At 37.1% G+C, this 15,633-nt stretch overlaps 1 protein-coding gene across 9 annotated transcripts in view; it reads right to left on the minus strand.

Moving 5' to 3' along the window:
* The window catches only part of Idua (alpha-L-iduronidase), a 288,729-nt gene that overhangs the window by 76,050 nt on the left and 197,046 nt on the right, over positions 1 to 15,633 (minus strand). For 8 of the 9 annotated variants that reach the window (XR_016548188.1, XR_016548187.1, XM_090391167.1 and 5 more), the window contains one exon: positions 13,676 to 13,782. The exons of the other annotated variant lie outside the window; for it this stretch is intronic. Coding sequence is in view for 6 of the 8 variants with exons in the window: in XM_090391167.1 (XP_090247293.1) it covers positions 13,676 to 13,782 (107 nt within the window). In the remaining 2 variants the exon portion in view is untranslated. The remainder of the gene's footprint in view (positions 1 to 13,675; positions 13,783 to 15,633) is intronic. 9 annotated transcript variants of the gene reach the window in all.

The following is a 15,633-nucleotide window of genomic DNA, read 5'->3' on the forward strand; positions in this document are numbered from 1 at the left end:
CTGAAATATGTTCACCTTCAATCTTTTGAATTGTTTTGTGGAAAATAGATGCCTGATTATGTACAAAATACATTAATATCTCTGATAATTCATAATTGAAAAAAGATTCCAGAATTTTTGGACATTTGTCTAAACTTAAAAAATATGAATGGAGAGGCTCAAATAATTGTAAAACACGTTCTATAGCAGGTGTTAGAGCGAGCCATCTAACTTTTGAATATCCTAAAAGTTTTTTGTATTCAACATTTGCGTCTTCATAAAATTGTTTTAAAGTAGCCACACGAACAGTAAAATGACTAAAATACAAATAAATTGTCATTATTATTATTTCTCCATCGATTGGCATGGCACATGACGCTGTGTTGATTGCATTTGACAAAATATGTGCATTCCTAGTATTTTCTTTTGGAGTAAATCTTGTAATTTTACATAGACATTATTCACTCCTTTGCGTCTTCGCCCACCAAAATTTGTGTTTGTATTATCAGCTGTTAGTGCAACAACTTTAGATTTCAAACTGTTTTCATTTATTACTCTGCATAGGTGGTTTGACAAAATTTCAGCAGTTTCGCCCTCAATGGATTCTAAATTTAAAATTTTTACTAGAATTCCCTTGGTAACATTATAATACCTTACTAGTATTGGATATAATTTGGTTTCATTATGATTTGATGCATCAGATAAAACCGTTACAAATGCTGCATTTTTCAAGTCTTCTGCAAGTATTTTATCACAGTAATTTTTAAATACTGATTTAATAATAGCCTCACATTTTGTCCTGGCACATGAAAATTTAGCATTGTGAAAGTTTTTCAATAATTCAGTTGTACAATCCATACTACGAAAACTTTTATTGTGAATTATGGTATGAAATGCAAATGTTCCCTCCATTACAGCTAACTGTTTTTCATCTTCAGAATAATTACAAGTTTTAAAAAAATAGGTTACTTTACTACTGGAAGCTGATTCATCTAATGATTGCTTATGTTTGTTGGTGTTCAAGTGTTTCGATATAGCTACTCTGCCTCCAACTGCAATACAAAATTCTCCTCTGCAAATATTGCAGAAAACAATGTTGTCTCTCTTTGATATGAGGAGTGGAAATTCCTTTTTCAATTGATCATTGAAATGGCATTTCCTCTTTCTTGATTTTTCCATCCCTTAAATGAAATTAAAAATTAAAAATAAAATATAGAGCCACACGAACGATGCAAGCACATTATGAATAAATAAAATTAATAATTAAAACTAAAACTTTAATAACAAAAGCAATAAAACTTTACTAAATCTATATTTAAATTATTTTACACTTGCGTTGAAAACAGGGTTGTATAAAACTGAATTAATGAATTAATAAAACGTGAATTGTACTTACCTGAGTATAATATTCACTGAGAAAGAAATAATTTTGTATTTCCGTTAGAAATAAACACGAAGTATAATATAGAGATAAAGTAAACAAAGTGAATTGCGCACTGGTGCGAGACAAGGGCGAGACACGTGAAGTTCTCCTATGCCCTGCACATGTGTTTCATAATCGCGTCTTTCCGAACTGTACCGTCACATGACGCGTAACGGTTCGGCGCGGCATCTCTGAATACAGAGATTAACAGATTAGTTTTAAAATATCGAAAAGGAGGACAGGTAGGAGGACACTTTTCGAGAAAGGACAGAACCTACAAAAGGAGGACGACTGGTCACCTTATTAAACTAAATATATAATTGGTAGCATAGCCAAGTGAAAAAACTTCCATCAGTGAGACTTCCATGTGGCATCCTGTCAAATGCCTTTATAAAATCCAGCTTCCTCATGTAGCCATTCCCTTTATTTAACTCAGATGTCACTCTATTATAAAGGTAATCTAAGGCATGCCTGATCCTCATAGTGTCATATTCTTATCCCCCCTTTCCTGAATTCTGTCTCTGACCAACTTTGTAGTGGCACTACAAAAAAAAAAAAAAAAAAAAAAAGTACATGGTGATTGTATGGTTGATGGAGTTTATTATTATTATTACGGGCAACTCCAGGGAGTCATTAGACTCATCGAGGGAGGTCCCAAATCATATTCATCACAACTATTTGACATTCATACAGTATCTATCATACCTTGCCTTAAACTCATTCACTGTCACAGCATCCACCACAGACTCAGGGAGTGCATTCCACTCATTCACTACTCTAAAAGTAAAGAACCCAGCTCTAACACCTTTACTAACCACACTTTTGCCCAGTTTCCATGGATGTCCCCTAGTCCTCCCACAACCAGCCCTGTTCTCAAAAATATCTTCTGAATTAATTTTATAGAAACCCTTCAGTAATTTGAATGTCTCAATCATATCTCCCCTCCTCCGCCTATCAACCAATTTTTGCAACCCACAAATCCTCAACCTGTTCTCATAAGGTTCATTCCACAGACCTGCTATCATCTTGGTCACTCGCCTCTGGATCCTCTCCACCTCCTCCCCATCAAGAAGAAACTTAGGTGACCAAATCTGAGCACAGTAGTCGAGATGGGGTCTTATCAAGGCTCGATACAATAACCTACTTGTCTCTGCTTGTCAACGTATTCTTCAGCAACCAAGTGATTTGATGAGCTGATTTGGCCACTTTTGCAATGTGCCCCCTAAATTTCAATTCCTTATACACCAACACTCCTAAATCTCGTGCCTCATCAATTTCCTGGAGCACGGTTCCACCAATGCAGTAAACTGCCACCGATCTTTTCACCCCAAAATGCATAACCTTACATTTTGCCACATTAAATTGACATCCATTCCCCTTAGCCCAGACCTCCAATCTATCCAAATCACCCTGCAAAATTTTGACGTCATCTGCATTCACTATTGCCCTACCCAACTTCGCATCATCCGCAAACAAATGAACTGTTCCTCTCAGATCCTTTCCTATATCATTTATGAACAAATTAAACAGCAGTGGTCCAAGAACAGATCCTTGTGGTACACCACTAGTCACAGGCCGTCTTGTGGACTCTACTCCTGAGTAAACCACTCTCTGATATCTCTCCATCAACCACCCTCCTATCCATCTCACCAACCCTATGTCCATTCCCATATGCTGCAATTTACTGATTAGAATTCCATGTGGTATCCTGTCAAAGGCCTTAGCAAGGTCCAGTAGAATCACTGTAAACCCATTACCCTTATCCACTTCAGCCGTCACTGTGTTATAATACGTGAGCAAGTTACTGAGGCATGACCTACCCTTCACAAAACCATGCTGTCCCCGATACAGTATCCCATTTTCTTCTATCCAATCTTGTATTTTCCTCTTGACTATTTTCTCTAAGACCTTGATAATGATTCCTGTTATGCTGATTGGCCGGTAATTTTCAACAGCAGCCTTGGAACGACCTTTGTGCAGTGGAACTATTTTCCCCTCTTTCCAACCCCTTGGGACTGACCCAGTAATGAGGCTCAAATTAAACAAAATGGTCAAGGGCACTGACAATTCTTTAGCCGCTTCACATACGACACGAGCTGGTATACCATCCAATCCCACAGATGTATTGGCATTGTGGTTCTGTAATAGACTAGTTACCTCTACTTCATTCATCACAATTCCAGTATAAGCTTTTGGTTCTTCCATTCCAGCAAAGTCACCACCTGGGTGATATACTCTTGCAAAGTGCTCGCTCAGTAATTCCACAATATCGACTGATTCGGTTACCTCCCTAACCTCAGCATTTTTTAAGATCATTCTACCATGAGCATTTTTCCTTTTACTTACAACATATTGAAAAAACTGTTTGGGATTCTCTTTAGCCTGCGTGGCCAATTTCCTTTCGTAATCTGCTTTTGCTTTTCTTACCACCCTTGTTACCATCCTGGCCTGAGCTTTATACTGTTCCTGCACCTGATGGTTCCCCTTCTCCTTAAATTCCCTCCACAATTGTTTCTTTTTTTGCAGCTCAAGCTTAACAGTGTTATTTATCCATTTAACCCCTACTTAATTTATTATTCGGACTCTTGGTATACAGTCAACCATTGCCTCCTGCAAACAGTTCTTAACCACCTCCCATGCACTATCAACATCCAGCCCTTGCAGTTTTACATGCCATGGCATTGAGCCAAGCACACACCTAATCTTGTCATACTTACCAGCCCAGTAATTCCACATGTACCCTGTCTTAATTGTAAATTCGACTCCTTTAGCCACCTCCCAAGTCATGACCTTATGGCCACTCTCACCAATTGGTGGCAACATGGTCATGTTCGTTACAGCCACATTCTCAGTTGCAATTACTAGGTCCAGCACTCTCTTCCCCCCGGTATTTTCCACTACATGTTGCCGTAGATAGTTGTCCCTTAATAACCGCATAAAATCCAATTCCTTCCTCCCATGCGCTCTCTCCTCTTTCCAGTGATTTCAATTATGTTACCATAATTGAAATCACCCATAATAATTACCTTCCTTCCACTCATTTCTTCTATTTGCTTATGCATACTATCACCACCATCTATTCCATCACCTGGTCTATAGCAGCACCCAATTGTATATTTTGTTCTGCTAGATTCTATCTCACACCAAACAGCCTCAAATGTGCTTTTTTCCCCATCCTGCAGTTCAACTTCTATACTCCTTGGCTGAAGCTCATCAGCTATCATCAATAACACTCCTCCCCCCTTTTTATTCACCCTGTCACTCCTGAACATGCTATACCCGTCACATTCAATCCCACTAGCTTTATCATCTTCTGTCAGCCATGTTTCACTAATACCAACAACCTGTGGCCTGGAAGTGCCAACCATGGCCAAAAACTCTTCCTTCTTGTTCCTAATACTCCTGGCATTAGTGTACATGAATCGCAGAAGCCCATTTGTCCCATCCCTACTTTGATGCCTTATACTAACTATCCCATTCTGATTTGTTGTCCGTCGTACTCGCTCGGGCATAATATACTCATTCATACACTTAACTGCCTCCCTAAAGTCTGCATATCTACTCCCCCCCCCCCTCTTAATAAATCTAGTTTCCCTGAGTTTGTACATCCACTTCCACATCATTCATCAACACTTTTTCAAGTCTCCGTACACCAACTCCATTCAAATGTAACCCATCCATCTAATATGGCATTATGATATGATAAATATGATAACACGAGAATATGATAAAACCATATCTTCCTTCCAGCTGTGAATATTAAAGATGCAATTATTTAAATTAAGGGGATTTTAAATCCCACATTGTTTCAAAACCGAATAAGAAACTCAAAGATCAGAATCAAAGAGTTTCATGCCAAATATAGTACTATAAAAGTATCGGCGACTACTGGCGTAAGCTAAAGCACGTAGTCCAAACTAGGGCAACTCATAACAAAGGTGGGGAAAGTTCTGATCGCTATTCTTAGTATTTTCCATAATGTAAAACCCATCTCCTAGGAGATGTATGACGTTATACATTATGGTGGGAGGTCACTACCCAGACTGGTTTTGATCTTTATTGAGATCTCATCAGTGAGTAGCTAGACCAAAATAATATAATACTAAGGGTATAGCAAAAAGAACTTATATGCTCTGTTATACGATTGTCAAAAAGGTGCACCCATAAATTATTTAAAATAAAGAGCCAATAGGCTTCATTTTGGCGATGTGAACATTATTTAAATTATATCCCCTTAATTAAATAATGTTTACATCGCCAAAATGAAGCCTATTGGCTCTTTATTTTAAATAATTAAAGATGCAAGTTAAATTGTTAGAATGCAAAGTGGATAAGTATGAAAGATTTAAAATAGAGGAGCACAAGACTCCACAATACAATAAGAGTGAATTAAGAAACAGGACAATATACAGGTTGTGCAGAAGGAATGGTACACAGTATAAAGATGTAGAAAGTGAATTTGATTGGTGAAAGGACTTATATATGCATGATGGCTTACACTTGAATGGATCTGGAGTTAAGTGTTCATGAAACATGTCAGCATGTTCTTCATTTTTTTCTTAACCACTTTTTTTTTCTACAAGTGGTGAAAACCACTTGGAGAAAAATGTGAAAACAGGGGCAGAACACAGGACACTTCCATGAAGTAGAGTAAGAGGATGGTAAGCAATGATATAAGAACTAGATTTTTTGGCTTGGAGATATGCAAAGTGGAATGAGTTGATAGAGGTAAGACAAGTTCTTCATAAGAGAATGACTGAGTTTGGGTTAATAAAGGGCTATTGATAAACAACATACAGCCTATCACAAGCAAGTCAATTCCACCATCCTGAGGTATAACACTTTTCACAAACAGAACTCTGGCATATCTGGTAAGAACTGCTGCTGCTGCAAAGCATACCTTCCTTAGCTGGAGTAAAGGTCACCTAAATATCTAGGTGGTAGATGTTGACAATCACTTGGTGAAATATCATGCTTATTGTCATGTTTGATCTTCAGAACAAGGGCTCCAATTCCTCTCCACCCCCCTTTTTTTTTTAACATGCAATGCAGGTTCAAGAACATTCCAAATTCACTATAGGGACACAGAACAAACTAAAGCAGCCATGTTTGGTCTTCAGAGCAAGGGCTCCATTTTCCACCTCCTCCCCCTTTTCAGATGTGGATGACACCCCTCAAGGACATGCCACATACATTGTAGGGAACTCTCCTCAGCCACTGTCTCACAGAAGATCAGTTTCCACATTGTGTCCCTTTTATAGATATCTCCATGGCTGCTGTTCAGCAGAACTAGCATCCTTTATACCTCCCTTTTCTTCCAGATCTACATATATTCAAGCAAATGCTATCTCAAATTCCTTTATAGTTGAACTGTGTACTCATCAAAGCTATTCCTACTCCCAGTCGTCTTTAATTCTATCCACCTCAGTTCTGTGGAAGAGCCACCCTCCTATGAAGTATTTGCAAAAGACTACAATTTACAACTGCTTAAGAATATCATTGTTATTATTATTGCACCCTGCATGGAGGCAGCAGACTCATCATGGGAGATTCATTCAACTGACAACATATTTATCATATGTAATCTTACAATCCTTCACGCTCCTTGCATTAGCAATACATTCTGGTAATGTGTTCCATTCACTGACAATTCTCCATGTAAAAATTCTACTCTTCGCACCCCCTCTTTACCACACTCTTACATAACTTACAGGGTTGACCTCTGGTTTCTCCCCCCACCTCGCCTTCTACTCATTTTATAATCTCATCTGGATTAATCCGATAAAATCCTCTCAATAACTTAAACATCTCTATTATATCACCTCTCTTTCTCCTATCCACCAAACTCTGTAATCCATAACTCTTCAATCTCTCTCTCCATAGCCAGCATTCCAAAGTCCCGATTGTCTTAGTCACTCGACTCCGGATCCTCTCCAATGTCTCCACATCACACTGAAAACCAGGTAATAAGATTTGAGTACACCAATCCAAGTGTGGTTGACCAGTGCTTTATACAGTCGCACAACCACTTCCTTATTATTACATTATTATTATTATATGGGCACCTCCATGGAGTCTGAAGACTCATTGCAGGAGACCTAATCTATCCACACAATTTATCATATCTCTCTGAACTCATTAACAGTCAAAGACTTCACAACTGACTCTGGCAACCCATTCCACTCATTCACAACTCTCCAAGCAAAAAAATCTAGTACTCACATCCCTGCTAACTACAGCTTCATTCAACTTCCAGGTATTACCCCCTTGTTCTGTTCCCTCCAGCCAAGTGCTGAAATATTTTTCTTACATCTATCCTATAAAACCCTGTAAGCAACTTAAATGTTTCTATCATAGCCCCTCTTTTTCTCGTGTCAACCATCTTCTACAAAACACACACACACACCCTTGTTCAATCCTTATAGGGAACATTCCACAGGCCACTCACTATTTTGCTCACTCTTTCTTTTAAGGTTACACGGTGATCAGCATTCATATTTACGAATTTAGGGACACAAAACACACACATGTTGAAATGATTATTTTACTTATTATTAACAAAATAACAATTGACATTTCAACCCCTGAGGTCATCATCAGAAAAATACATGTGTATATGAAAACAAGCTACATGCTTTTGCACTTTACAAAAGTAAATTGAATTTATGCTGTTAACTGATCTTTTACTTAGCCTGACTTCTAGTGGTAAAAAAAGGAGGGGAAAAAAACTACAATAAATCCTTCTAAAGTCCTCCCATACTAAGATTTTCTTCTAGACTTGAACAGTTCAGTTTGGTATACTAAGATTTTCTCCTGGACTTGTACAGTTCAGGTTGCTATTGAATGTTTAAAAAAAAAAAAAAATTCACCAAGCCTTCTTGTATTGAGATTTTTCTTTGGCTTGTTCTGGTTGCGATAATAGTTGCAAATGGGAAATGGGTCCTCCACATTCTTAGAATGGTTAGACTGTCATTTTTGTTCAGGTTAGGATTGTGTTTGAGCATTTCACATGCTTCTTTAAATTTCCTCTCGAACCAGGTTTTGGTGCGGCGTAGGGATCTGGTACCTTTCCAATCAATTCTGTGGTATGTCTGGAGTGTGTGGTCTGAAAGGCCGCTTTTTCCAAAATGGAGGATTTAATGTGTCGTTTGTATTCGTACTTCCTAATTGGGATGGTTCACTCTGTTTCCCCTGTGTATGGTAAGTTAAATGTGCATTGTATTTTGTAAATCCCTGGGTGGGCTAGGTGTATAAGAGGATCTTTGGAAGAACTGAGTAGGTGTCTTAATTTTGTCAGAGGTTTAATGGTGGTTTGATGTTGTATTTGTGTAGTGTTCTGTCAATTTTTTTCGAAATGCCTCTAACATAAGGAATGGCAATGACATTCTTGAAATCTTTTTTGTTTTTAGTAGTGTCTCTGTGGAGGATCTTGTGAATAGTTTTTTATACTGTATCCATTTTTTATAAATGTATGGTTTATGATCTCGTATTCCTGGTTTAGAGCTTGCTAACGAACAAATAGTTTGAGTTCTGTGTTTAAGGGTGCTTATGACACCTAGTTTTTGTGTTGGGTGATGGTAAGAATTTTTGTGTATGTACTGGCCTGTGTTAGTAGGTTGCAGTAGACTGAGAAGGAGAGACAGCCTGAGGGAAGACGTGTGACGAGTATGTGTCTAGGAAAGGAAAGGAGTTGTTTTTTTCAATTTCAATGGTGAATTGGATACATTTGTGTTGTTTGCTCAGGTGGCTAAGGAATGCATTTAGTGTTTTGCAGCTGTGGGGCCAAATGGTGAAAATTTCTGATGATGACCTCAATACAGGGGTCAAAACATCAATTGTTATTTTATTAATAATAAGTAAAATAATAATTTCAACACGTGTTTTGTGTCCCTAAATTTGCAAATATGAATCTTGGTCACTCACCTCTAAATCCTCTCCACCATCTCCTCATCCTGAAGAAACCCAGGGGACCAGACTTGAGTACATTAATCCAGATGTGGGCATATCAAGGTCTTATAAAGAGTAATAACAACTTTCTTATCTCTACTTGTTAATGTATTCTTCAATTGCCAAGAAATCTTATCTTAACAACCTTACCAATATGTCCTCTAAACTAACTCTTTGTCTATCATCATCCCTAAATCTCTAGCTTCATCTATTTCCTGGAGTATAGTGTCATCAATGTGATACACGGCTTGTAATCTATTTATTCCAAAATGAATAACTTTACATTTCTCCACATTAAACTGATACACATTATCTTTTGCTCATACTGGCAACCTATTTAAATCATCCTGCAAGCTCTCCACATTGCCTTGATTGACTATTTATTCTACCTCATTTCACATCATCAGCAAACAATTGAATATTGTTTGCTGATGATGTGAAATGTCTGGAATGTCGAGTATGAGGAAAGATTGAAAAGATGTAATTTGCAGAGACTAGTGGAGAGAAGGAAGAGGGGAGATATGATAGAGACCTACAAGTTGGTAAGGGGTTGCTATAGGATCAATGGTGGAGAAGTTCTACAGCGAATAGTGGGAGATCAGGGGAGAACCAGAGGTCATCCCTGGAAACTGTATAAAGAGGGTGTGAGTAGGGGAGTGAGAGGCAGGTTTTTTTCGTGCAGAGTTGTGAATGATTGGAATGCCTTGCCTGAGAGTGTGGTGTCTGCAAGGAGTTTGAATGTGTTTAAGACCCGGTATGATGAGATGTGTGTGAGATAAAAGGACCTCCTAGATGAGTCTTTGACTCCATGAGGTCTTGTTTAATAATAATAATAATAATAATAATAATAATAATAATATTTAATTTCAGGTTATTTCCCATATCACTAATGTATAAGTTAAACAGCAATTGTCCCAGCACTGCACCTTGTGCTAGGACCCACCTGATACACTTCTGTTTCTTTCACTTCCAATTCTTCTAATGCTTGTCTCTCTTCTATATAGTGTACGGCATCACTTACACTCGTATGATACATGCTAATAAAGTACTTGTTCAAAAATTCCACTGTATCCTTTACAGCTATTAGTCTGCTGCCTTGACTATCCACTAATGTCAATCTGCCATAATTATTCTTTCTGTTGCTTGCCACACAGCATAAAAATTCCCTTGAGTTAACCTTGCCCTGACCAGTCTTTCATACTGCATCTTCTTTACCTTTCTTTACCTCTCTAGCATATACTTTATACTTTTCATGTTCCAATCACTGCCAACTGTGTTGTATCTCTTCCATAGAATTCTGTTTTCCAGCACAACTGGTTTGATTTCACTTTCATCCATTTCATTCTTACTTTATTTACTTGCTTAATCCTTGGTATGCAGTTATACATTGCTTTTAGCAGATACTGCCTTGTGAATTTCCATGCTCTATCAACATCTACTCAACGTACTGATGCTGACCACAGAGCTTCCTATAATAACTTGCTTTATACGAGGGTGGTCTAAAAAGTTCTTGGCCTCGAATGTAGATAGCAACACTATTGGCTAGACTTTTTTTCCTTCTAAGTTTGTACATCTGTCATAAGCATCCATGTGAAATTGCAAGTCATTCTATCAAGTAGTTTGTTTTATACAGCTGTCTGAAGCAAAAGTGTTGTCTGTATCCCTTGAAATGGATAAAATTGAGTATCATGCGGTTATAAAATTCTTTGTAAAAGAAGGTTTAATGCCAAAAGAAATTCATTTCAAGTTCATAAAAGTTTATGGGCACTCTTCTCCTTCATTTTCAACAATTAAGAAATGGGATGCTGAGTTTAAACGTGGCCATACCAGCCTTAAGATGATCCATGTGAAGGACGTCCAAAAAGTATAGCAATACCAGAAATCATTGATCAAGTGCACGATATGGTCTTGGATGACTGGCAAGTCAAAGTGCATGAAATTGCTGAGACTATAGGCATTTCAAAAGAATGTGTAGGATATATTTTGCATGAAGAACTGCAAATAAAAAAGCATTGCATAAGATGGGTGCCATGCTTGCTCACAGCAGATCAAAAATGCACTCGCATGAAAATCTCTGAACAGTGCTTGAAGCATTTTAACAAGAATAAAACTGATTTTGTGTGTTGTTTATTACTATGGATGACAGCTGGATTCACCATTACACACCAAAATCCAAATAGCAGTCAAAACAGTGGACAGAAGCCAGCTGTTCAGTGCCAAAGAAGACAAAGTCAGTTCCATCAGCAGGAACTTCCTCAAGTCTCTATCGACATTCTTTTTTCCTCAAGTCATTTGTGCCCATGATTACCACTAATTTTGATGCCTGCTCTTTCCTTTACTGCAATGCATCAATAATTTGTTTTATTGTTCCACCAGGAAAGCATGTTTTGTGCACTTTATTAGTCATCACACCCCTAATGATCAAGTCTTCATACAATGATATACAACTATCCTTTGATTCTTTGACTCTTTCTTTGTAATACTAACTTCCTCCTGATTCTCATCAGCCAATCTCTTCTTATAGATGTTGCATTTCACTTTTCATTTTCAATAACTCTTGCTTAAATTCTTCTACTATGGTCCTGACTCTTGCTCCCATTTCTAATCACTCTAATCTATCAAGACACTTTTCACATATGTTAATACTTTCCTTCTTTTTGTTTATTCAAACAGTCCACAAATTTTTCATATTTTTTAGAGTGTATACATTTCACAATGCATCCTCTGTGAAAAATCCAATACAGAAAACTCGATCTTCGTACTGAAGCTTTCCATGCTGCCAGTGTTATTTCTTTATAGACGCCACTTTCAGAAGCAGTAAGAACAAACAAGTAGCAAAACACAATATAAACAACAAATCTATCCAACAGCAACACTATTGAAGGTCATTTGTATCCAAACTGAAAAATATGCAGCACAATTGGCAATAAAAAGTCACACTATACACTAATTAAAAACACTTTTTTTTAGCACAGCTCAAAATCTACTGCTACATTTACTTGTGACGCTATCAATTAATAATAATAAAAAAAAAACTAACTGATAAGCTCACACCATTCATCAGTTTGGAGTTCTAGCACAAGGATACGTATCCATTCTTTTTTGCTCGAGATGGTAAATAGGTACGGACTGTGGATTGTGCACTGCATCCATTTGTCCTCTATGGTTAGTGGAAAGGTGAAAATAACATCCACTTGGGCAATCATGCTGGTTTAGTTGACAGTGTTTCCCCTCCTCAAAACATTTAAACCACATATGAACACAACAGCCATCATATACAGTGCTGCCTTTTTATAGTTTAAACATATCAATGTGTTTTTAAGTTAAGTGATATTATCCCATATTGTTTCTTAGCCAAATAAGAAACTGAAAGAGTTTCATGCCGAATATAGAAACTATATAAAGTTCGGCGATTCCAAGCATAAGCAAATACCTGGATACTGCAGCAACTGACCCTTGAAGGTAGTGCAAGCTGAGGCAACTCATATAAAGGGTGGAGCAAGCTCCGTTCACTATTCTTGATATTTACCCATAATGTGAACTTAACTCCTAGGAGCTGTATTATTGTTCAACATTATGAGAGAAGGTCACTACCCAGACCGATTTCGAACTTTTTTGAGGTCTCATATTAGTGAGTAGGTAGACCTAGTTAATACCAAGTTTGTAGCGAACAGAACTTACATCCCTTCTATGAGAATTGCCAAGAGGTGTCCTATTAAATTACTAATTATAATGAAAAGCCAAAGGCTTCAATTCGGCAACATGAACATATTTAAGTTAAGGGATATTATCTCATATTGTTTCTTAGCCGAATAAGAAACTCAAAGAGTTTCATGCCGAATATAGAAACTATATAAAGGTCAAATAAAAAAAGTATTGCATAAGATGGGTGCCATGCTTGCTCACAGCAGATCAAAAATGCACTCGCATGAAATCTCTGAACAGTGCTTGAAGCATTTTAACAAGAATAAAACTGATTTTGTGTGTTGTTTATTACTATGGATGACAGTTGGATTCACCATTACACACCAAAATCCAAATAGTAGCCAAAACAGTGGACATATAGTTTCTATAGTTATATTACATTATTTAGTTTCTATATTCGGCATGAAACTCTTTGAGTTTCTTATTTGGCTAAGAAACAATATGGGATAATATCCCTTAACTTAAATATGTTCATGTCGCTGAATTGAAGCCTTTGGCTTTTCATTATAATTATAATATCAATGTGTTCTTTTCTAAAATATTATTTTTGAGTTAGTAACAATCAAAACATGTTACTGATGACTTATGCTACTTCATTACATAAAATGGCAAATTACTAACCTGTAAACGTTTGTTCTACACTGGAAATGAACTCTACATCAACAAGGGAAATGCCAGTCAAGTTTTTTGTATCTTTGCTATTATACAAAAGCACTGCAATCTGAAAACTGATGTAAGATATATGCTGTCTTATTTTATACATAAAAATACACTTAAATAAATACAGTAGCTACTCATCTAAACAAAATTTACTCTGTATGTTTTGTTATTACATTTCTTCCATTAAGAAACATTTTTAGATAACATGAAATATTATTACTATTACAAGGGCATCTCCACTGGAGTCCAAAGACTCATTGAGAGAAGCCACACTAAGTATTATTCTCAACACCTATGAATTCAGCATATTTTCCATGCTGATTTCCTGACAGAGTACTTAAAATGACTCTGGAAATCCATTCCAGTAAGCAAATGATTGGAATGCCTTGAGTTGTTAATTAGAGTTGTAAATGATTGGAATGCCTTGCCTGAGAGTGTGGTGTCTGCAAGGAGTTTGAGTGTGTTTAAGACAGAGTATGATGAGCTGTGTGTGTGTGTGTGTGTGTGTGATAAAAGGATCTCCCAGATGAGTCTTTGACTCCATGAGGTTTTGGGGTAGTAATAATAATAATAATAAAATCTAGTTCTGGATCTTATCTATAATTTCCAGGGATGACCCCTTGTTAACTCCCTTCTAGTCACATGATGAAAATTTTCTTTTATATTAATCCCAATAATCTTATTAAACCCCTTTTGTAAATTGTATGTTTCTATCATATCCCTTCTTTATCATCTATCAACCAATATTTGTGACCCACAATTCTTACAAATCTTAAATCAATCCTCACAGAGAGCATTACATAGATAGCTGATCCTATGTGCTATTTTGCACATTTCTGCAATATGCTCTCTGAACTCTCTGAACATGAGTGCCCTCTTTCAAGAGGACGCTAGTGAGTCAAGCTTGGCGGACGTGTGTAAGAAGAGCTCCGGATTGAGATAAGTTATTCTTGGAATAATTAAGTATTATGAGTATTTGTTTGAGTAATAGCTGCTGTAAAAGTTGTGTGCTACCATTATTATTAGTGTGGGGGATTTTGTTTTGCTTAAACTTAATTACGAATTCATCATTATTAGACCTCAGAGTAGTAACCGGCAAAGGAAACATGGCAGCAGCTTTGTCATTCCATGACTTTAACTTAGACTTCAGTCCTTTCGCTAAGTGCGAGGTGTGCTATATGTATTCTTTCGATTACATAAATAATTTGTGGATATTAATGGCGGATGGAAGGAGGGTGTGTGTGTGTGCAAAGTGTGACCTGAACAAAGAATTGATTAATGCTAACATGAAATTGATGACAGAAAGTGTTAGTAGCGAGTATGTCGTGGGGAAAATGAGTGCACATTTGAAAGAGAGGCGAAAAAATGTTAAAAAATCAGTAAAAAAGAAAATGAGTGATCTGAAAACCGTAACGGATGTTAAAAAGGATGAAAGTGAGGAGAGAGTGGCGGAAGGGAACAAAATTGAGAGAACGAATGAAACCAGAAATGGCATGATGCAGAAATCGAAAGTGCAAAAAATCGAAAGAATGAAGGTTAGCGAAAGTTGGGCGCATGTTGAACCAAAAGTATGGGTTGAGAGTTAGAAAATTAGAAAGATTGAATGATAGAGAGAATGTGACGTGAGATTCGGAAGTTGAATTGGATAGGATGAGGCAAGAGATGAAATGGATGCGGAATGAAATTAAGAAAATTTGAGTAAAAACTATTAAAACAAATCTTGAAGGCATGAAAGAGTTAACGAAAGATGGTCGAGTGGCATTGTATGGTGACTCCATTATTAAAGGTGTGCTGGATGATAGGATGCATAAGGTATGTTTTCCAGGTAGTAAAATGAGTACAGTGATTGAGGCATTGGATATGAGGAGAGGGCAAGCAAAGAAGTTGATGGTTTTAATAGGAACAAATGATTTGACAGA

This window comes from Typopeltis vanoorti, chromosome 4 (assembly GCF_054136105.1).
Source record: "Typopeltis vanoorti isolate ZY-2024b chromosome 4, IOZ_Tvanoo_1.0, whole genome shotgun sequence".
In the NCBI taxonomy this organism is placed as follows: Eukaryota; Metazoa; Arthropoda; class Arachnida; order Uropygi; family Thelyphonidae; genus Typopeltis; species Typopeltis vanoorti.